This window comes from Carassius auratus, chromosome 7 (assembly GCF_003368295.1).
Source record: "Carassius auratus strain Wakin chromosome 7, ASM336829v1, whole genome shotgun sequence".
NCBI lineage: Eukaryota > Metazoa > Chordata > Actinopteri > Cypriniformes > Cyprinidae > Carassius > Carassius auratus.
This window is the reverse complement of record NC_039249.1, coordinates 16,708,285-16,729,968: the sequence shown is the minus strand read 5'-3', so window position 1 is coordinate 16,729,968 and position 21,684 is coordinate 16,708,285. Positions and strand designations below refer to the sequence as shown.

The 21,684-nt window shown below is 36.8% G+C and overlaps 3 protein-coding genes across 3 annotated transcripts in view; all 3 read left to right on the top strand.

The window, feature by feature from the left end:
* The window catches only part of fbxo3 (F-box protein 3), a 28,628-nt gene extending 16,943 nt beyond the window's left edge, over nt 1-11,685 (top strand). Inside the window, exons 2-11 of the mRNA XM_026267669.1 lie at nt 3,776-3,865; nt 4,008-4,171; nt 4,860-4,974; nt 5,745-5,949; nt 7,018-7,063; nt 7,161-7,245; nt 7,832-7,954; nt 9,323-9,438; nt 9,753-9,943; nt 10,038-11,685. Of these exons, the coding sequence (XP_026123454.1) occupies nt 3,776-3,865; nt 4,008-4,171; nt 4,860-4,974; nt 5,745-5,949; nt 7,018-7,063; nt 7,161-7,245; nt 7,832-7,954; nt 9,323-9,438; nt 9,753-9,943; nt 10,038-10,166 (1,264 nt within the window). The 3' untranslated portion in view covers nt 10,167-11,685. The remainder of the gene's footprint in view (nt 1-3,775; nt 3,866-4,007; nt 4,172-4,859; nt 4,975-5,744; nt 5,950-7,017; nt 7,064-7,160; nt 7,246-7,831; nt 7,955-9,322; nt 9,439-9,752; nt 9,944-10,037) is intronic.
* Nucleotides 11,686-13,639: 1,954 nt separating this feature from the next.
* cd59a (CD59 molecule (CD59 blood group) a) lies at nt 13,640-16,167 on the top strand. Its single transcript, XM_026267668.1, has 4 exons — nt 13,640-13,727; nt 14,986-15,091; nt 15,200-15,301; nt 15,415-16,167. Exons 2-4 carry the CDS (start codon nt 15,037-15,039, stop codon nt 15,612-15,614), a joined length of 357 nt encoding a protein of 118 aa, XP_026123453.1. The 5' UTR covers nt 13,640-13,727; nt 14,986-15,036; the 3' UTR covers nt 15,615-16,167.
* Nucleotides 16,168-18,282: 2,115 nt separating this feature from the next.
* Nucleotides 18,283-21,566, top strand: aplnr2 (apelin receptor 2). The gene is made up of 2 exons (XM_026267667.1): nt 18,283-18,776; nt 19,503-21,566. Exon 2 carries the CDS (start codon nt 19,725-19,727, stop codon nt 20,949-20,951), a length of 1,227 nt encoding a protein of 408 aa, XP_026123452.1. The 5' UTR covers nt 18,283-18,776; nt 19,503-19,724; the 3' UTR covers nt 20,952-21,566.
* Nucleotides 21,567-21,684: the final 118 nt, after the last annotated feature.

Sequence of the window (21,684 nt, the reverse complement as noted above, 5' to 3'; positions counted from 1 at the left end):
ACATGGAAGATGACCTGACACGTTATTGCGTGTCTGCACTATCTTGTCAGGTTGCTACAGTTGGTCTTGACCGTGTGGTGCAGTCCTGGAATGCTCACCGGATTCCAGGTAAAACAAAGTTTAAGTGTGAATTATGTAATAGGCATGTGCAAGTATCAACATTTCATATCACAGTAATTACTTAAGGTTCAAGTTTTTTAATAGTATTGCAATAAAGAACAGGTTTTAAAAAAAAATGTCTTTGTTAATGACAAGTTTCAATTTTGTTTCAATCATGCATTATGGAAAAAAAAGTATAAGTTTCAGATTTAAGAAACAAAATTAACCTAAAATACTAATTTATATAACCCTAATGGAAACATTAAATGAAAACAACACTTTGTAAAAAAGATAAAATGGTGGTTGCTTGCCAATTTATGATCAGTCAGATCAGCCAAAAGCTGATAAGATACATGTTCTTTTGTCTAATTATTATTATTATTATTATATATATTTTTTTTTTTTTAGAAAAGGGGGTTCCTAATGTTTTGGCTCATGGAGGATGCCAAAAGAGAGTGTCTGTGGATCTTTTGCCAAATGCAGTGGAGGCTGCAGGCTGGTATGACCGTGAAGCAAGATCTTCTTTGACACGGGTTTCAACTTTTGGGCAGAATCCATTTCGGTCACCAGAGGACCAGGTTGCTGTGGAGAGGCAATTCTCTATGCAGTGTCCTGACATTGCATCTCTTTTTGAACGGGTTGTCAATTTCCAACAAGAAGAGTTCCAAAATGCTTTGAAAATACTAATTGATCTTGTTCGAGTTCATGCTTAAGTGTTCCTTACTGTCTTCTGAATTAAAGGATACTCCACTTTAAAATAAATTCTGTCGTCATATACTCGCCCTCATGTTTTTTTCAATCCTTTATGAACTTCTTTCTTCTGCTGAATAGAAAGGAAGATATTTAGGAGAATGTCAGTAACCAGACAGTTTCTGGTCTCATTGACTTCCATAGTAGGAAGATATATATTATATATAATAATAATAATAATATATATATTTTATTATCTATTCGGCAGAAGAAAAATTCATAAAGGGTTGAAAAAACATGAGGGTGAGTGTATATGATGACATAAAATTTATTTTAAAGTAGAGTATCCTTTACAAAGTGAACTGCATCAAGTTCCTGTGGAATAAAAAATGTTCTTGATGGCATGCACTGTTTCTAGTTTTTATTGTTTGTTTATACAGCCAGGACTGGACTTCCTGCTTTTACACACACACATATATTTTATTTTTTGCATGGTAGAATTATGTAATCTGCTTATTGCGAGCCTAAATTGGTATTTAATCATTATCAGGGTGACTTGCCACCAACTGCTGGTGTTTTTTTTAATATATATTGTAAGTAGTGTTTCATGTTGTCACTTCACATTTAATGGCCTCTTAGAATGAAATTGCCATGTAAATTCACAGTGCCTCCTCTGAGCTGCAATAGACAGTGTGTAAAGTACATCTAAATGCCAGGTCAGATGCTGTTTCTGTGCCACCTATACTGCAAAGCTGGGTGTTTGTTCATCAGTCAGCATGAAGCCTCTTACGTTGTTGATTTAAATTTCAAAACACAATTCGACATTTGCTCGCATTTTTTTCACGAAACCTCATTTTATCGAAGGGTGCTAATGAAGCTGTGGCGATATACAACACGCTTTAAGAAAAGTTTATTTCCATCACACTGTAAAGTGATCTAGAGGAAAAGCAGATGTGTTTTGCCTATTGGCATACATAGAATCATTTTTCTATGTAATAAAAAGGTATTTTTATTTATGCTATTATAATTACACCGGGTCACCAACTAATGACAGCTTGAAATCTACAGTAAATTAACACATAATTTTTGACTCTTCAACCGAGTTTAATGGTATTTAAGAAGCCCTTAACATTATGAGCTCAACATTAAATCTGTAACTTGTAGCCAACATTAAGAATAGGGTTGTGCCGGTGAGGACATTTTCCCATTGATTAGTTAACTTATGACAACACCAATGTTATTTGTTAATCTCTTCTGTAGATTTTGATCTTTTTAAGTTATGATATATTTTTAATTAAAAAACAACAGTAAAATAGTACAATAAATAATAATAAAAAAACATCGCGTGTAGCCTACTATAATCAAACTAATAAGACGGATGACATAAAATACCCATATTATAACAAATAAATAAAATATATTTGGAAATCGCCCTTTAAAATGAAGGCTCGGTTAGTGGTTCACAATTATTTGGTTAAAACAAAGACAAAGTCACTTATATTAAAAAATATATATTTATGTTTTTGTTAACATAAGTTATATTGCGCTTTTAATTGTCTCCGCTATCGTCCTGTCAATCATACTCGCGGGTCATTTTCAGTAAAAAAGTATTTCCCCATCATCGGTAAGTCCCCCAAGTTTCTGACTGCTGACCGAACACTGGTCATTGATCCTCTCCCGCTCGGCGCTGTCTAGCGCAGCTTCACCACACAGATTTAACTCCGCACAGCTAAATAAAACGGGCTGGTGGCAGACTAATATTTAATATTTCTGATTTCTGTGAAACGCGTAAAGCTGCACAGAAGAAAGCCCAACAGGACCTGCCCTGCACAGTTTAAGAATCGGTAGCCATAGTAACGTTAGAGGACTATTATTTTGTTGAACAGACCTGAGCGACAACTGATGACGTCACGTGCCCAGATTTGCTTGACCAATCGGCGGAAGGGGGCGTCTTAGGACCGCCCACATGTGGAAAACGAATTTTGAAGTCATTTATTCGTTTTATGCCTCTGAACTAAAAAACGAAAAATCAAGCCGAAATCTCGTTTTTCGTTTTTTTAAAAAAAACGAAAAACGAATAAAGGGGCCGTTTTCTCGTTTCTGCTTATTTCATTTCAAATTGGAAAACAAACTATCAAAACGTACACGGACCTTTCTTGAATAAGCTTGAAAAATAATATTCCCCGCATAGTTAGCTATCAATGCTAACAGCATAGGTTGTGATGTTACTCAAACAGGTAACTTACTATTGATAGACAAATACAATAATACTGCGATAATGTTAATTTCCCGTCGCTATGAAAGGACACACATCTGTGTCAGCTGTTACACTTGATCATCTCATGCATCTTATGTTTGAAGATAGAAGTGCATGACTTCATGTAAGTTGACAGTCTAGTGCGATAAGCGGCAAAGCAAAAGCTTTATTTCTGCTGCAGCCGCACGGTGAAGGCAACTGTTTGCGCTTTGGGGATGATAAATCGAGTTATGCTTTGATGATAAATATTTTTATATTTCTCGGAAATGGGCAATGATGATCACGTGACGCTGGTCAGCTGGAATTTTGAGTGACATAGCCAGTAATGTTACTAAGTTTTCCCTCGGTGTTATTGCAGCTACCTTAAAGTACTTTACATATTTTCATCATTTTAAAGGATACATTATGACGTTTACATAATATTTTTGTTTTTTATATTTTAATTTTAAATATAGTGGGTACCTTTTAAGAATGATATGTTTAATTTTGGGGTAAACTATCCCTTTAACTTTAAGATTTGTTCTTAATAGTTTGAGAATAGTAAGTCACAATCATAATTGCGCTTTGTATTACATTCTACAAAAATCCAGTTGAAGGTTGATCAAGGCAATGATCAGATATTTATGTTTTAACATGATGCATTACCTGAATAGCCTATATGTTTCCAGCATCTAAAGTAGTTCAAGTAGTTGAAAGTGTGGTTGTTGATCTGGCTTGTTCTTTTCTCAGCTGCAGTTTTGTCAGTCGTCGACTCAGTGAGCTGACAGGCCATAACCCTCTGTGGAAGAGACTTTGTCAGAAGCACTGGCTCCTTACAGAGTAAGCTCACTCCTCGTGCCCTCAGAACTATTGATTCATTTACGGCATATGCATGTTTCTGTCTTTTTGTTACATTTTAAATGTGTTTTAATCAAAATACAGTGTAGATGACTTTTTTTTTTTTTTTTTTTTTTTTTAACAGGGCAGACAAAACCCACAAAGGCCTATCATGGAGGGAGCTGTTTCGGGAATATTATGCTGATCTTGGCCGTTACATTGACTATTACAGCACTCTCAAGAAAGCCTGGGATGACCTGAAGAACTACCTAAATCATAAATGTCCCCGAATGATAGCTTCACTTAAAGGCACGATATTTGCAGTAAAATATCCAAAAACCACTAGGGTAGTGTTATATATTTTGTCCAGTTGATTACTAACAATATCTCTAATGTTTTCAACTACTTGTAAATCATGAGAAAATTCCCATTCTAAACAGTGACACGGGGCAGTGCAGTCGCCTGTCAATGACGTTAGTTACCCTTTGTTACCACCTTTACTAACGTAGAAACCACATGACAACCATGTCGTGGACAAATGCGGACATAGTGTCTAGCGTCCAGCAAACCACTAGCTTGCTTCAAGCAGCTCCTTATTTACTTCTTGCACATTTTATGTTGGATTGTGTTACTTATTTATGTATCCATCCATATATCCATAGTCTGATCGCGTCTTTGCATTGACTTTGTATGTAATCTACTTGGCCAAATCGTTGAACTCGCATTAAATCCATGATTTATCTTTACATCTGATTGATGGCCGTCAGCGGTTGGGTAGAAGACAACAAATCCCAACATTCCACGCTCCTTCTTAGCGTCATAAAACCACACGATTGTTATTGTTTTGGTAGTGCGCCCTCTAGTGGCAGGTCCTATAACCTGTACCTTTAAAGGTCTGTCCACAGTGTTATTCTCTCAACCATATTTTTGAAAACCTGTGGGTTTTCTATTAGTGTAAGTGTTGTCCACTGAATATTTTGTTTTCTTTTCCTTTTAGAGGGAGTGAGGGAGGAAGAGCTAGACACCATTGAGGCCCAGATTGGTTGCAAGCTCCCTAATGACTACCGTTGCTCCTATAGGATTCACAATGGACAGAAACTGGTGGTCCCTGGGTAAGACTTCTGAGAATATGATGTTGATCATTTCAAAATCCTATTTAGATTTTTTTTTGTTCGGAATTTACTTCAGTCATTGTAACATGGTTAGAAAATTAAAGTAATTATTTAAATGATTATAACTGATTTGAATAACATTGATTGTACACAATCAAGCAGACAAACTTAAATTATCGTCATCAGCCTCTGGTCTAAAAAAACTGCTATAGTATCCTTTGTTGTCAACAAATGGCAAAATGACTTGGATCAGTGTACAAACAACTAACTGTAAGAAATTACCAGTGGTCACTGCGCTCAGATCATTTATACACAATATTCGAAAGGACATTCCAGAAGCACACAAGTTGGTTCAAATGAAGATCCACAGATATGTTTCTCACATTCCAGTATCTCTTATATATATATATATATGTGTGTGTATGTATGTATGTGTGTGTGTATATATATATATATATATATATATATATATATATATATATATATATATATATATATATATATATATATATATATATATATATATAATATATTAGATTAAATTGTGTTGGTAGTACTCTCAGGAAACTAGCAAACACTTTAAGAAACTCTTAAATTCCAATCCCGAATCTGACTTTTTATCTAAAGTAAACTTTAAAAACCTCAAAAAGGTTTTTAAATTACACTCTTACTCATATTGTAAATAACAAAGGAAGCTGGGATGGAGTTAACATGCCAGTAAACCTTTAACATTATCATAACCAATCTTTGCACGATCTCCCCCTCCACAGGCTGATGGGCAGCATGGCTTTGTCCAATCACTATCGCTCAGAGGACCTGTTGGACATTGAGACTGCAGCGGGGGGATTTCAGCAGAGGAAGGGAATGCGGCAGTGTCTTCCACTCACATTTTGCTTCCACACCGGCCTCAGCCAGTACATGGCCTTGGAGAGCACAGAGGGACGAACATGCAGTGAGATCTTCTATCAGTGCCCGGTTAGATCACCACCCTCAGACCACAACAATCTGCCATGCATAAACATGCATTTATGTAAGGCTTGCCAACGGTTATGAAAAGTGAAACTCTGATACAAACCATATCATTGCTTTAGACTAAATGGTAATATTACAGGAATGGTTCACTCAAAAATGAAAAATTTGCATAACATGTACTCACCCTCAGGTCATCTATGATGTAGATGAGTTTGTTTCCTCATCAGAACAGCCTCAGAGAAATGTAACATTGCATCACCTGTTCTTCAATAAATGCTCTGCAGTCAATGGGTGCTGTCAGATTAAATAACATCTGATTAAAAAAAAACCCATCACAATAGTCACAGAGATCCATCCATTCATTTAATGTGAGTTGAGAATCTTCTTGTTAGTAATAAACCCATAATTTAGACGTTTTTACTTTAAACCATTTCTTCAGTAAAGTATGAGTCCTATTTGTATTATGCGACCCTGGACCACAAAACCAGACATTAAAAGAAAAATTTATAGTTTTGACCCATACAATATATTTTTGTCTATTGCTACAAATATACCACAGCGACTTAAGACTTAAGGTTTTGTGGTCCAGGGTCACATATTGGGTTCTCCAACCAAAAAGTTACCTTGTCTGTATCCAGAGAGAATAAAGTACAGATCAAGCACCACTTAAAAGTGAAAACAGTCTAAAACAGTTCTTTTGATTATCATTCTGATGGCACCCATTCACTGCAGAGGTTCCTTTGGTGAAGAAGTGATGCTAAAGAGTAATGATAAATTCCTCAAATCTGACGAGGAAACAAATTCACCTTAGATACTTAGATGTCCTGGAGGTAAGAGTACATTTCAATATATTTTCATTTTTTGGTCGAATTACTTCTTTAAAAGGCCTCTCAATTGCATTGTAGCAGACAGGAGGTGACTCAGTTCACCACATCAAGTACAACTATCCTCCAGCACTAGATAAAAGAGGGGTATCTTTTCTAGAGCTGTTGCAGTTTGACCAGTAGGAGGTGTTCTTGTCTCTTACATTACAGTCCTTCTTGCTAGCTCTCATTTGTCTTTTCCTCACAGGATCAACTGGCACAAGATCCCTCAGCGATTGATGTGTTCATTACGGGTAACAAAATGGCAAAAGCCTTCATTTCTGCATTGACTGTTTTATAAACAGTCTCAGATTATATCAACTCTTCTCTCTCCTCTTTTCTCTTTATCAGGTCCTAATTTTACTGAGTGGTTTACTTCCTATGTTGACAATGTTGTAACAGGAGAATACCCCATCATTCGAGACCAGATCTTCAGGTGGTCCATATTTCGTTTTCTTATATTTAAAGACTGTCAGTCCAAATCCAATTTTTGTACATATCTGATTGGAATCCGATCATATTTAGAAAGTCTGAAATCATGTGAAATACAGTTTCTTCAAATCCATTTCAAGCTCCATCCATATGTATAAATCACTTTTCTGGAAATCAGTTTCAGATCAGATTTAGTGTAGCTTTTTTGCTTGTGTCACTTTCTCACACCACATATAATGTAAATGCCTCATACGTTGTTAGTAGAAAACATGCTTTATTTCTTTGCAGAAACAAGGTTGTGTTGTTGCGAAGTGCAAGTCAAGTGGGAAATGAAAATGTACTGCTGGTCTACCCACCTCTATGAGTTCGGCCGAAAAGCGCCACGGGGACACAAAGTATATCTGAATATATACTGTACAATGCACAGTGTGGACAGTCAAACATTTAAAGCAGATTACTATCTGATATGCAAAAAATCTGATTTGGACTGGAAGTCTGAACAAGGCTTTAGTAACTAATATCAGCATTTAAAACTTGAAAAGCATATTATAAGTGCCCCATTACATTTTATCCCCTTTATGTTTGTTCAGGTACGTTCATGACAAGCGCTGTGTAGCAACCACTGGTGACATCACCGTATCAGTCTCTACCTCCTTCCTGCCAGAGCTCAGTTCAGTCCATCCACCACACTTTTTCTTCACCTATAGAATCAGGTACTACATAAATCCACACATTAATCTGGCTTTGTTATCTGAATATTTAAGAGCTGAGCTGTGCATGAATGCTAATATTTTCGGTACATAATATAAGGTACATATAAAATAAAAATCACAAAAAAAATAAAACCTACACACACACACACACATACACACATGTCTGGTCAGCTATCCTTGTGGGGACTCTCCATAGGTGTAATGGTTTTTATACTGTACAGACCGTATTTTCTATCGTCCTTCACCAACCCTACCCCTAAACCTAACCCTCACAGGAAATTTTCTGCATTTTTAGATTTTCAAGAAACTTCATTCTGTGTAATTTATCAGCTTGTTTACCCGTGGGGACCTCAATTTAGGTCCCCACCGTGACACAAGTCCCCATGAGTTTATGTGTATTCAGGTTTAAGTCCCCACCAGAATAGAAAAACAAGTGTACACACACACACACACACACACACACACACACAGATATATATATATATATAAATTGATCAAAACGAGCTTTCTGGACTAAAATAAATGAGGGTCACTTTAAGCCTTCGGGTCATTTTGACCTGGGAGGGACAGTTTTGTTACAGATACGGGAGGTACAGGAGGTACACAAAGGTTTAAAAAATTGGCAGTAGTGAAAACAATGCTATGTGTATAATTGCATATTTAACGATGAAATTAGATTTAACCCCAGTTACCAGCAAGTCGCTGTCTTAATGAGTTATTTCATTAAGTAATTTAAATAGCTTGTTTAAACCGCAAATTAATTCATTCATTGAGTCATTTATTAAACTGATTTGTTCAGAAAGCGGATTCATTTGGTCGCTGAATTATTCATTAAACTGATCATTCTCTATGTAGACTCATTCAGTAATGAAGCACCTATATATGTTACTCTGAAAAAAAAAAACGCAAAAAAGTTCTGCCTGTTGTTTCAGTTATTGAATTGTGTCTAAATTGTAACATGCAGTATTAATTTTACTGCTTTATATATTCACTATGAATTTTGCAATTACGCTTTTATTTGGTAGAGAACAGCATTGTTGTTTATGTGATATTGCTTTTCTATATATTTTTTTGTAAATGGAAGACAAAAACTCTAAAACGAAAAGTTTTGTTTGATATTGGCAAACCCATTTATGTTGTTAAATCCATTTCGTTATTATCAAAGATAATGCATATCACATGTGGCACACTTCCTCTGTTTATTCTCCCAGTGTCTTACTAAAAAGTAGAGATCTCAGTGCTTAATTTTTACACGTAGTTACACTAAAATGATCGAGCTGTCTTCTGCTGTAACTTGCTATAATGCAACACAGCTGTACAAAACTTGACATAGGATGATACAATGAGCTGTACCATCTTATGCATCAGGATTGAAATGGCAAAGTCGGCCCTGCCAGAGAATGCATGCCAGCTAGACAGTCGGTACTGGAAGATCACAAATGCAAACGGAAATGTGGAGGAGGTCCGTGGCCCTGGTGTTGTGGGTAAGAGCACATCCCTGTAAGTTAAGAGTAAATCAGAACAGTTTGCATCGGAAACAGAGTTCTCAAGATACACAGGGCAACTTTTTGAGCTATGTTGCCAGGCGAGACACAGGGCCTACAACCGCTCTAAAACATCCAGATAGAAATTTGTTACCCATTCTCAATGAAAGTGCTCAAGCAATATTGTTTAAAAAATGTTGCCCATGTATCATCAGCCTAACTGTATCTTTCTGTCCATATAATTCATTGTGACAGCTACTCTACTTCCTAAAGAATGTCCTGCATCTGTTTTTTTGCGTGTGATGTACATGCAGGTGAGTTTCCAGTGATGACACCCGGTAAAGTTCACGAGTACGCCAGCTGCACCACGTTTTCCACCACCTCGGAGTTCATGGAAGGCCACTACACATTCCACCGGCTCAACAACAAAGAGGAAGTGTTTGACGTGTCAATCCCACGCTTCCACATGGTGTGCCCACCTTTCCGTGAATCAACGGTGCGGTCGGTAAGTCGCTATTTATAACGAATATCCAGGATGCTAATCTGTTGACATTTTGTTATTTTAAATCCCTCATTCTGTGTTTGCCTCTCTCGTTTAGAGCTCAGTCAGTGAGGTGTCTGCTCCTTATGATGATGAGAACTCATCGGACACAGACGACTACGAGGAGGGAGAAATGCGTGGCATGAACATGGCTGACCCAGGAGGACGCTGCCCTCGGCATATCTGATGCACTTTTACATGCCCCGGCCAACACCGGCCCACAGATACTGACGCACAGACACTCTCACACAAACACGGGAGCGGGAGGACAAACAGAGCTTTTAGGCCTCCATTGTTTATTGTGCCGCGCTCTTGTGCCTGTCACCTCTTGAGCGTTTTCTCCAGTTTCTGAGGGCATGTGTCTGGTTGTGGCATATCTGTGTCTCGTGTGAGATCATTGTACGATTGTGTTCGAGTCTGCAAGTGTGTTGTGTGATCGAGAGTGAGGGAGTTTATTGAATGTGTGTGAGATTGACCTGCCAAGGTAGCTAAAGAAATAGTTCAGCCCAAAATTGACATGTACTCCTCTTCGTTCCAAAACTGTATGGAGTATGGTCCTGTGGAACACAAAAGAATATTTGAGTTTATTTTGTCCATGCAGTGAAAGTCCAGTGTTGTTTTGGGCTTATTGGTCAAAAACAGACAAGACATGTTCGACAGAAGTAAGACAATCATTCAGGTTTGGGACGACATGGTGACAGATTATTTTTGTTGAACTATCCCTTTAAGTCCTTACAATTACAGAGCACGAGGAGAAATGATGATATTACTATTAGCATAAAAGTACACACACACTGTATCACTGTGTGTGTTTATATATTTATAGATATATAGATTGAATATGTAACAGAAAGGCTCAAATAAATAGATAGCATTAATTTCCTCCACAAGGCCTCAGGTATTGTGTAGCGTGTATGAGCTTGTGTACATGTTTGTTCTTGTGGTGTCTGTACTAAGGATTTCGGGGACGAGCTGAGGTCCAGGTCTTGAGTAGTGAGAAAGATTTGTTTAAAGAGGAGTAAAAAGCACATGGTCCAAAACCAGCCAAACATCAGCTAACCTGTTCAAGCAATCAGTTAACCTTGGTTTTATTTTAGTTGCTTGCTCTAGTTCTCTACTCGTTCAGAGGTGATTTTGGCCTGTTTTTGAGAAACACTGGATGGGGATGTAAACTGAAGGTCAGCCAGAATACACTGATGTAGTGTAAAGGATCTGTTTAGCTCTGGTTATCTCAAGGGCTGGAGGTCACACAGACTGGTGTGTATAACAAAATAAGTTAATTTTATGAGACGTTTATGGCATTATTGTGACTTTCCACATTTTTTTTTCTTTATATCCTGTGCAAGACGTAAATGATCAGAAAAAGTCTTTGTCGTAAAGTTCAGTTTTTCCAAAGGAAATCTAGGCAGACTTTAAGAATTTTTCAGCTTTTTCCCTTCCCTTTCCCTTCCTAATGGGGATGAGCTAATCTTGCCTAGAGATATGTACGATTTTGATTTTCATGTTTATGACTGCAGCTATATTGTCATCTTTGTAAAATAATGCTGTGCAGTGAGATTTTTCAACCGTTTGCTATTATGTTCTGTTTAGGCCTATTGAATCTCTCAGATTAGTTGATAACTTCTGTTTTTTATTTTGTATGTGTGGTTTTTTTTATTTTTATTTTTTTTATTTGGAGTAAATAAAAAATTTATGGTGTATCAATACTGTGTTTCACTACGAATACTATTTTTTATTTTTTATTTTTTGTTGTGATCAGGATTCTTTCTACGATCTCAGCACAAAGAGGCCTTTGATCTATTTTTCACCAGCCAGTCTCAGTCCTCAGTACGCTCTGGGATATCTCGAAAAACACTTATTGTTCTCACAACACAAAACGTAGTCATTTCTGCCACTCCGACCCGAACCCCTAACCCTATCCCACCCTGATAGTATCAGTTGTCATGGAAACATGTTGAAGAGGCCTTGTTGTGGTCAGACTGATGTTCCTTTGTTAAGCCGTTTTGTTTTCTGGCACACATCTCCTCCAATCTCTTCACTCATTCATTTCAACTATTCTGAAAGAGAGAAAGTGCTACATTTCTGTAACGTATCTTAAGTACTTTGACAAACTATTCATTTTGAAGTGCCCACACTAGGGCCAATACATCAGACATGCAGGCCTTTCTTGCCAAATTTAATGGTTCTTTATTCCTACTTGTGAGTGATCTAATAATAGCATCTAATAATACACATAATCTAAGCATAAGTACAGAGCACATTTAGGGCTTATCAGAGATACCAAATGATTGGATGTTTCACCCTGGTCCGTGACCACTACCTCTCCTTGGGCATCAAAAATGTATTTAGTGACACTTATGGAAATATGATAATATTTTGTAATTATCATTTAAATCTGTCAAATTTTTAAAGAGTTGTTATAAATCAACATCTCAGGAAAATGATATGGGGTTTCAAATAAAAATATAACTTTCTGTTATGAAACAGGAGGCTGATTTCATACGTCTTCATATGAGGACACCCGGAATAAAAGCATGTCTATTACGCATTTTGGGAGACATGACAAATGGACAGGGAAAGAAATTATATTTCCATATTCTATGAGATATTAAATATTATTATAAAATTTTTGTCAATTATTACTCCCATTTTTACACTTCTATTTTCATTACATGTTGCCCCCCCCAAAAAACCCCCATTAATATGCAAATTAGATTTAGTTTATAGATACGTTGAATATAATGAGTAAATCTAACCTAAAATTATCATTTTACACATACACATTGTACAGAAAGAATAATAGTATCTTGAATTATTCCATTTTAACAGTTGAGAATCATCTTTATGCAAAGTTTGGTAAAACCTTGAAACCTAAAATTGTATTGGTGATTTAAAAAATCAATTGTTTTTGCCTATGCATGTTCATTCATGTCTTTTTTTTTTAAAGAAATTGAGTCCAATGTCCTCTACAGAGGACAAAGCGTAGCTTATGAATGAAATATCTTGATTGATTGATTTTTCTTTTTTTACATAATTTTTAATGCTCTATGGCGAAAATTCAGCATTTTATAAGGAAAAAAATCTTTAAGAGGAACTGAGCATATGTGCATGTAGCATAAAGTCAGGAGTGCTGATCGACAGGAATGGCTCAAGTCAGAAAAGGTTAATAACAAGAATTTTTAAGAGAGACGAATGACATTAATGTGTCTTGTTTATGCATGTAAGAATATAAACATTGAAAATGTATGTAGAATGGTGTTTTTTGTTTGTTTGTTCTTAATATATTGATGAGGAATAGAAAACTGTAATATTCAGCTTTCTATCACAGGATTCTGAGTAAATGTTATAGAAAAGGTGGCAGATTCATCTGTAAGAACAAAATAGCAATAGAATTAAACAGTTACATAAATCACAATGACACTATCAATATTGTACTACAGAATAGCTCAGTTTTAGGATGACCTGTCCCTGATTCTAATGTACAGTTGCATTTGCTTAATTCTTTTAATAATGCATTGTTACAGCAATATTATTTATTCTTTTTAGCTCTTTAAATATTAACACAAATTACCAAAAAAAAAAAAAGTCATTAAAATATTTTAGGAGAGTAGAATGGTATACAATAAAAGCACAAAAGATTCATTGAAGAGCATTGTGGGCGTGTTTACAGGAGCATGAGTGGCTCAGTCTCTCCAGTTTTCAGACTGGTTTGGATGTGTCTTTGGTTGGATACCTTCTTCACCCTGGGGTAAGACTGAATAACTGAGAGATTATGTGTATTCTTTGCTTGTGAACCAGGCTGATTTAGATTGCCTTTTTACAAAAATATAAAGCATTAAATATATCGACTTTCCCAGGGACAGCTATATACATATATATATATATATATATATATATTATTATTATTTTTTTCTGAGGTTATGGTTGAAAATTACGATAAAATGTGGCATTTGATTTAAAGTGGTCATTGGTTTCAGTCTTATGAATATTATTGATTCTGAAAAGAAAATCAATCCATAATTTCATGAAAGGGAGACAAGCTGTCACGGGGTCAGAGAGTCAAATAAATTCTTAACTTTTTGTAGTTGGTTATCTCACCAAAGTCTTCTTCTTGTTTTTTTCTTGTGTGAATCCTACCGAAATTATAATTTAAATAAAGTTTTTGGGTAAGCAATAAAACACAGGTGTACATTAAGAGCAGCATATATATAAGTATATCGTATATACATTCAGTAAATTGTTGTGTCCTCAGAACAACCATGTTTATTATTGTTATTAATTTGTATATATATATATATATATATATATATATATATATATATATATATATATATATATGCATGCCAGTGTTATGCCATAAATTTAACATATGTCATGTATAATATATATTGTATATTTATGATTCAAGTTCCAGTATGTTAATAAAATGCTGACATGTTCAGAATGAAGTTCAAAAGACAAATAATACAACAGAATAGATTCAGTAATGTCTAAAGCTTAATGATTATGTGAAAAACCAAGCGAACAACAATAATGGTTGTGGTCATAGTTGCAGTAATAATAGGGGACAAAACAGGATGTATCTCAGCAAAACTACGTACTCCTTAGATGACCCACAATTCTTTGTCTTAAAAAAAAAAAAAATCTAAATTGTCATCATATGCTTATCATCAACAAGCAAACAAACAAATAAATACATACATACAATTTTTGAAGAATAATGGTAACCAAGCAGTTTTGGTGATGGATGACCCACAAAATAACATTATGATCCACAGAAGAAAGAAAGTCTCACAATTTTGATGGTAACAAAATGATGGTAAGAAGCAACTACAGGCATGGTGTTTATGCATTAACCTGTTACAAGTCTGAAACATTCTGAATGTGAGGGTTTGAGATCAGCCTGCACATTTCTATTTGTTTTATTTATTTATTTTTTAATTTAGCAAAAATGTTAACATTTCATGCAGTAACATAAAAACTAATTCAAATTGTACTTTACTCAGATTCCTCTGTCTCTCTCTGTCTGAGGATTAGACTGGTAAACTGAAGGCATTATGAAAGCTTCTGTTGGAGTGTGTGTGGTGTTCGTTCTGGCTCTGGTGGGGCTTGGTATGTATTGTCATCATGAAGCCTGTGTGCACCATGCATAAGATGTGTTTTTATCATATTTTGCATTACAGTTCTTTAAAAAATGGATCTCTGTCTTTGTCTTTTAAGGCTCTGCCATTAAATGTCACAGCTGTAAGGACTACATGGGCACATGCTCTAAAACTCGAAACTGCTACTATGATGATGCCTGTTTGTCCGTCTATGAGAGAGGTCCCAGCTTACTCACTCTTAGAGAATAATGTCTTTCTGTATTCTAACAAACCATTTCCATGACCCTTCGACCTTGCATGACATATCTCTCTGCTCACCCCCTTTTCTTCTAGGTGGTGACACTTACAGGCAGTGTATAAAGTACTCTGATTGTAACTACAACACAATCAGGGAGAAGTTTCCCGATATTTCCAGCTTCAAGTTCTCCTGCTGTACCACTGACCTGTGTAACGCAGCAGCTGTGTCCGTGTCCAGCCGCTCTGTGGTGGCAATACTGCTCTCACTAGCCCTCTTCTGGTGGGGTGTTCTCTAAAACGCTTCTGCACTGTTCCTCGTAAAGCTGGTAGTGGTATCATGCAGTGAGAATGCAGAGATCTTCTATATCTTGAGTTAAGTGGTCAAAGAAGCATTCACAGCTTAAATCTCAGCTGTATGTTAAAACTATGTGTGCTCACTGCTAAAGCGTGTAAGCTAAAGCTTGTATTTTTTTTTTTTAAGTTTTGCACTTAACAGTGAAAGGGAAACCATTTGATCATAATTTATTGTATTCAGTGTTGCTTTATGTATGTGTACTCTTTCACGGCTAATCCTGTTACCCAGAAAAGTGGTACGACTGAGTGGGTTATGAGGGATGCTGACATTTTCAAAGGGTTAATGTATCATATCATCGTCATTTTCATAAAATCCCTTTACGCCTGCTTTTCCTCTGCCTTGTTCATGAATGTCTGTTTTAAAACTTAAAATCATTGCGTGCAATATTTAGACGTCTTATCAGTGTGCTGATTAGCTTCTTGTTACCACTATAGCCAGCGAAACTTACTGAACCTTTATGGAAACAATAAAAGGAACATGCAGTTTTAAACATATTGAGAGTTTGAGAATTTTGTTTAATATTTACAATGATTCCTTATAGCTGTTTATAAGCAACTTATTATGCTGAAGCTTAGGGTTCAGTGTGTGATTTATGTTGTAAGGCAAAATGTGATGTCTCTTCAGCTAATGTTAACTACATTACATAACAATTAGAAAAACCCATAGGAAAAAGATCCAGCTGTAGAGTCTTTAACAGCCACGACTAACACGTATCACTGCAGCACCCAATCATTTATACCTATTATTTATGCACTTTGAGTCAGGATTTTTTTTTCCCTCTGGAGTTAATTAAAATAATTAATAGGTAAAAAAAAAAAAAAAAGTAAATATATGTACAGTAATTTGGCCATTCCCTTTATTGCTTTAAAAGTGACATAAACTATTCTTTATTTGTGGAACGTCTACCCAGACTGATAATAAAGAATAAAGTACATTCAGATATATATATATATATATATATATATATTTATTTATCAGTATGTACAGTACATTCAGATTTAGGCAAATTTCTTAAGAGATTTAACTAAACTCTAGATTCATTTAACAAAATATATATTTTTTCTAAACACTTTTTTTTATGGGAATGTTTCATTTAACCATGGATTGTTGCATTTTGATGGTTAAAAAAATGATCAAACATAAAAGATCTGAAATCATGCTGAGGGCATTGCAAATATCAAATTCATTTTGGGGAATGCTTAATATTTTCTAATACATATAGAATTAAATGCATGCAAATATAAAGTAGGTTACAGTAAGTACAACACATACACAATTATTTATATTGTGTGCAATTTTTGAAAATAAGAACTTATCTTGTACCACTTAATGTCCATACATCTCCAAATATGCATGGCTCTAAAATACATAAATATGGTCTATCAGTTGTTTTCTGGTTGGAGTTATTGGACACTGATGCAAGAGATGGTACATAGTTCTGCTTATGTACAATTTATAGTTTGACCCAGTGCTCTGCAAACAGAGTGTGTTTAACTCATGTCATACATATGACCTCACGACCTTTTTAATGGACCCTCACTATTTGTACAGCTGAGATCAATTGGGTACAAGAGAGAAAAATCTGTGAACATCTCTGTGGCACTGAGAGGCTAGTGTGAAGTGTATAATCTACATATATATGCTATGCAGTAACCAGGACAGTCACAGGACAAAATCTTTAGGGTGGGCCTCCCACTGGCTAAGTGTTTTTTGTTTTTGTTTTATTGAATAACTGGTCTAGACTAGTTCAAATAGAGATACAAACAGGAAATTTCATCTGCTCCTTCCACTGCTAATAAAGTCTCTCTGAGCAATGTCTATTCATTACTGGCTTGAGATACATGTTACATTTTTAAATATTTGCTTTGTGTCATTGCATTGCATCATAAATAGCTGTCCTATTGACTCTGTAAAGATTTTCTTCAAGACAAAAGACTTTCCCTTTTTCATTCTTATTGAGAGTGTAAACATACAAAAACACACAAAGCCCCCAACAGGGAATCCCTGAGATTTAGAAGTGTTTAAACAACACAAGTCTCAGACTGCTCAAATAGTTCAAATAAGACCTCAGACATGCAGCTGAGACCAAATACGACTACACAATGACTTTATTAGTTAAACAGAGGCAGGTGAACAGTTCACATAATTATACATTATAATGTGAGACTGACTGTTTATAAAATAATCTGTTATAAATTAATCGAATATATGTTTCCAGATATATGAATGGTACATTTCACATTCATTTTGCCTTGTTTGATATAGCAAGTTTATTGTTTATTTTCTGCAACCTACCATACCAAAGTCTCTTGTCCAGACCAATTTTGGAAGAAGTAGTCAGAAATAAGACTTTGAAAAGGATAAACTTATAGTTAGTTCATAGTAAATTTCTCTGTGATTGTATTCTTTGCATTTAGCAGAATGAAACTGATGAGAAATGATAACTTTACAGCACTAGGCATGTGCGGATATAGAAATGTATGCAACAAACAGTCCAGGTCTAACTCTTTTCCTGGTATAAAATCAGCCTCTAGTGTGATTCAGTGAACAGTCTGTACAACAATGGGCCACACATAATGGCTCTGATTTCCTGATCTCCCAATGTTTCAAGTAAACCAATATTTGTAAGAATACATACTATTTACTTATACAACCTTGTGTATGTAGTGGTAGTGCTGTCCAGAGGTATATGCTGTTTGCTACAGTGAAAGGCATTGTTATGTGTATAAAGCTTCTTTCAAGCCTGAGGTGTTCTGAGTTTACTCAGTCTGTTTAAGAGCAGAGGGACTGTTTGGAGATCTCACAAAACTGCCACGGGGTGGTCCTATTTGAGAGGAGGAGGACAGAACAGAAAAGGGAATGGACACAAAAAGGAGATGGTCTTTAAAGAGCAGACACTTCAGTGAAGGTGAGACACAGAAAGAAGCATTCGATTCTGGGAGAGGGAAGAAGTCGACGGAGATCAAGAGAAAACCATGGACACATAGTAACTTGTGTCCTTCTTTTAAAAAGATAATCTAAAAAACGGAGAGACCAACCACAGAGAAGAGAACATTGGGCACATTTATGATCAGAAGTAGAGGCAAACTCTTATGAAAAACAGGTAAGAGATTATTTGGTTTTGATTATTGGAGGTGTGATAGAGAGGCATTGTTTTTCTGGGATATATTTTATTACAGTTTTATTACATGTAGTATGTACATCACTAGATTGATACACAAAATAGAGAATGCAAGATTTTTTTTTTCTTTCAGAATTATTACTGGAAGGGCATGTATTTACGGATGTGGATTATCTATTTATAAAATACTCTGCCTGGCAAAAAAAAAAAAAAAAAAGGATATTAAATTCACTGTTTGTATTTAAATAAGCAAATATTTCTATATTTTGGCATGTTATATGTTTGACAAAAGTTTTTTAATCCTACTTGATGCAGTGTGTAGCATATCTGTCAAACAACCACATCAGAAGAAGTATCCCATGGCCATAATCCACGACGACAATGTCAAGGTTCATCAGGCTCAAATGGTGAAAGGGAAATTGTCAGAAGAAACATATACAAAGTGTGTGGGATATATTGAAATAGACAAATATAATCATTGTAAATAAACAAGACCTCAGGCAAAAATGTATGTAACCCTTGATGGAAATAACTGTTGATAAAAAAAAGCAATCCAGCAAAAGCACATGCAACTGTTTTTGGCCAGACAGCCTATAAGCCGGTTATTTAGGGGTTTAGAATGTATATGATACAACCAGAAAAGATATGATAACTATTTAATGCACAGCTTTCAATAACCTTTTTTCTTTTGTCTGTGATATCCCACAGAAATTGATGAGGACAGAGGAGGAAGGAAGTGTCACTGACTCTTCCAGCTATCGTGGGAAACTCCCAAATATAGAATCCAGGCGAAAGACAAGTGCTCCCTTCATCGTTTTTCTTCCAAAACATTCTTCCCCTCTCAAGCCCGTAAAAACACACTCTCAGTTCTCTTTCCTGCTCATATCATCCACTTGCTCTCTGCACTAGGTGCAAGTGTGTGGCTCTCAGATGTCCGGCTCTCTGCCCTTCCCTTCACCCTCGCCCTTTCCCTCATGTGACTACAGAGAATGGTCTGCAACCTGGGTGCTGATTCCGAGCGTGTACCTCCTGGTGTTTGTCGTGGGCTCCCTGGGTAATGGCTTGGTGCTATGGGTGTACCTGGACCGTCGAGCGAGAGGCCGCGGGAGGACAGGAAGCAGTTCCAAATCTTCCCAGACCACCGAGTCACCTCCTTGTCCCTCCCCTACATCTTCTCGAACAGTAACAGAGTCTTTAATAGCCAGTCTAGCGTTGGCTGACCTGGCCTTCGTCATGACCCTGCCGTTGTGGGCGGCATACACAGCGCTGGACTACCACTGGCCCTTTGGCCGTGTCCTGTGTCAGGTGAGCAGTTACATTGTGGCACTGAACATGTATGCGAGTGTGTTTTCTCTGACTGGGCTCAGTGTGGAGCGTTACTGCGTCATCACACGAAAGCGTGGCAGCGGCTCAAAGCAGGGGCGGTCAACCACACGCGCCAAGTGGATTGTGGGTAGCGTGTGGCTGGCGGCTGGAATCCTGGCACTTCCTGCTCTGCTTCTGCGGACTGTTAGGGAAGTGGATATGGAAGAGGGAGAAGATGGTGATGGGCAGGACGTACACGTGTCCTCCTGCTTATGTGACATGGACTATTCCAGCTTGATCTCAAGTGAGCTGGACCCAGCAGCTTCGGAGCAGGTGGAGCTGATCTGGTCAGCAGCTTTGGGGTTAAAATCAACACTTCTTGGCTTTCTATTACCTCTTGTAGTGCTCCTGCTCTGCTATGGCTGGCTAGGGCGACTTCTTTCCCGACACTTCAGCGTAGGCCCGCGTCCTGATCATACACGCCAACGCAGGCTCCTCCGTATCATCATCACCCTTGTGCTGGCCTTCTTCCTCTGCTGGCTTCCCTTCCACACCAATAAGACACTCTCTGCTATGGTGGAACTGGGCATCCTTCCCTTTTCCTGCAGTTTCGACCAGTGGTTGGTGGCGGCCCATCCATACTCCATCTGTCTGGGCTACGTGAACAGCTGTTTAAACCCTCTGCTGTATGCTTGCTGTGATCCAGCTTTCCGGAAGCACTGCAGCGGTCTCCTTGTGTGCGCATGGGTCAAATGCAGAGGTCAGAAGGAAGGAGAGGAGAACGAACACCACAAAAGTTCACCAATACCATCTGGGACACATGAAGTGACAGTTAGTAAAGAAGATCAGTGAAGAGAGATTTATTTGGCAGTCTCTGTGACAGCTGAACTGTTTCTGTGGAGAATTCTCAGAGGACTGTGAGAATCAGTTTATTCTTTCCATTCATCTGGGAGATTTAGCGTGAACTTCAGCCCCTCAAGAAAACAAGATGCCAGCATAGTGTGGGAACTGATAAACAGACAGGATCCAGTGAAGGTTTTCCCATGACATTATGCCTGAAGAGTAAAGAGGAGCTTTCAAACTCTAGATGAAATAAAGCTGCATTTCCCAACATTATGATGCCATTCTATTTGCGCAGTGTGGGCATGTTGTTAAATTATGAACTGCTAGAAAGTATGATATTAAGCCTTAAATGCAATCTTTTTTCCTTTTCTTATTCATTTAACCAAACTTTGAAAGCCTGTAGCCCTATCACTGATTTCAGGGTTGATAGGCATGTATTTTTGTATTTAAGAATGTACATTTCTAAAATAAAAATAAAAAAAGTGTTGAAAACCTTATTCAAACCCAACCACTTAGATTGATTGCTACAAAATGTTTAAACACATCAGCACTAACAATAAGTGTGTCTGAGGATTTCCTACCAACCTGACACAGCAGCATTTCCAGGCAAAAAGAACACTTCTATAATGTATGTAAAGTGCTTTAATTTTTACACACTATATTCATACTTGATATAGTACAAATTATTCTTTAGTACTTAGTAAGACAAACTTAAGATCAACTAAATGTACTCAGCTGTGCT

Bases quoted from the DNA above. Each gene is read 5' to 3' on its own strand.
- aplnr2 (XM_026267667.1), top strand. From the start codon at position 19,725: ATGTCCGGCTCTCTGCCCTTCCCTTCACCCTCGCCCTTTCCCTCATGT.
- cd59a (XM_026267668.1), top strand. From the start codon at position 15,037: ATGAAAGCTTCTGTTGGAGTGTGTGTGGTGTTCGTTCTGGCTCTGGTG. The intron at 15,092-15,199 runs GTATGTATTGTC...TTGTCTTTTAAG, and splicing joins TCTGGCTCTGGTGGGGCTTG to GCTCTGCCATTAAATGTCAC. The intron at 15,302-15,414 runs GTCCCAGCTTAC...CTTTTCTTCTAG, and splicing joins TTTGTCCGTCTATGAGAGAG to GTGGTGACACTTACAGGCAG.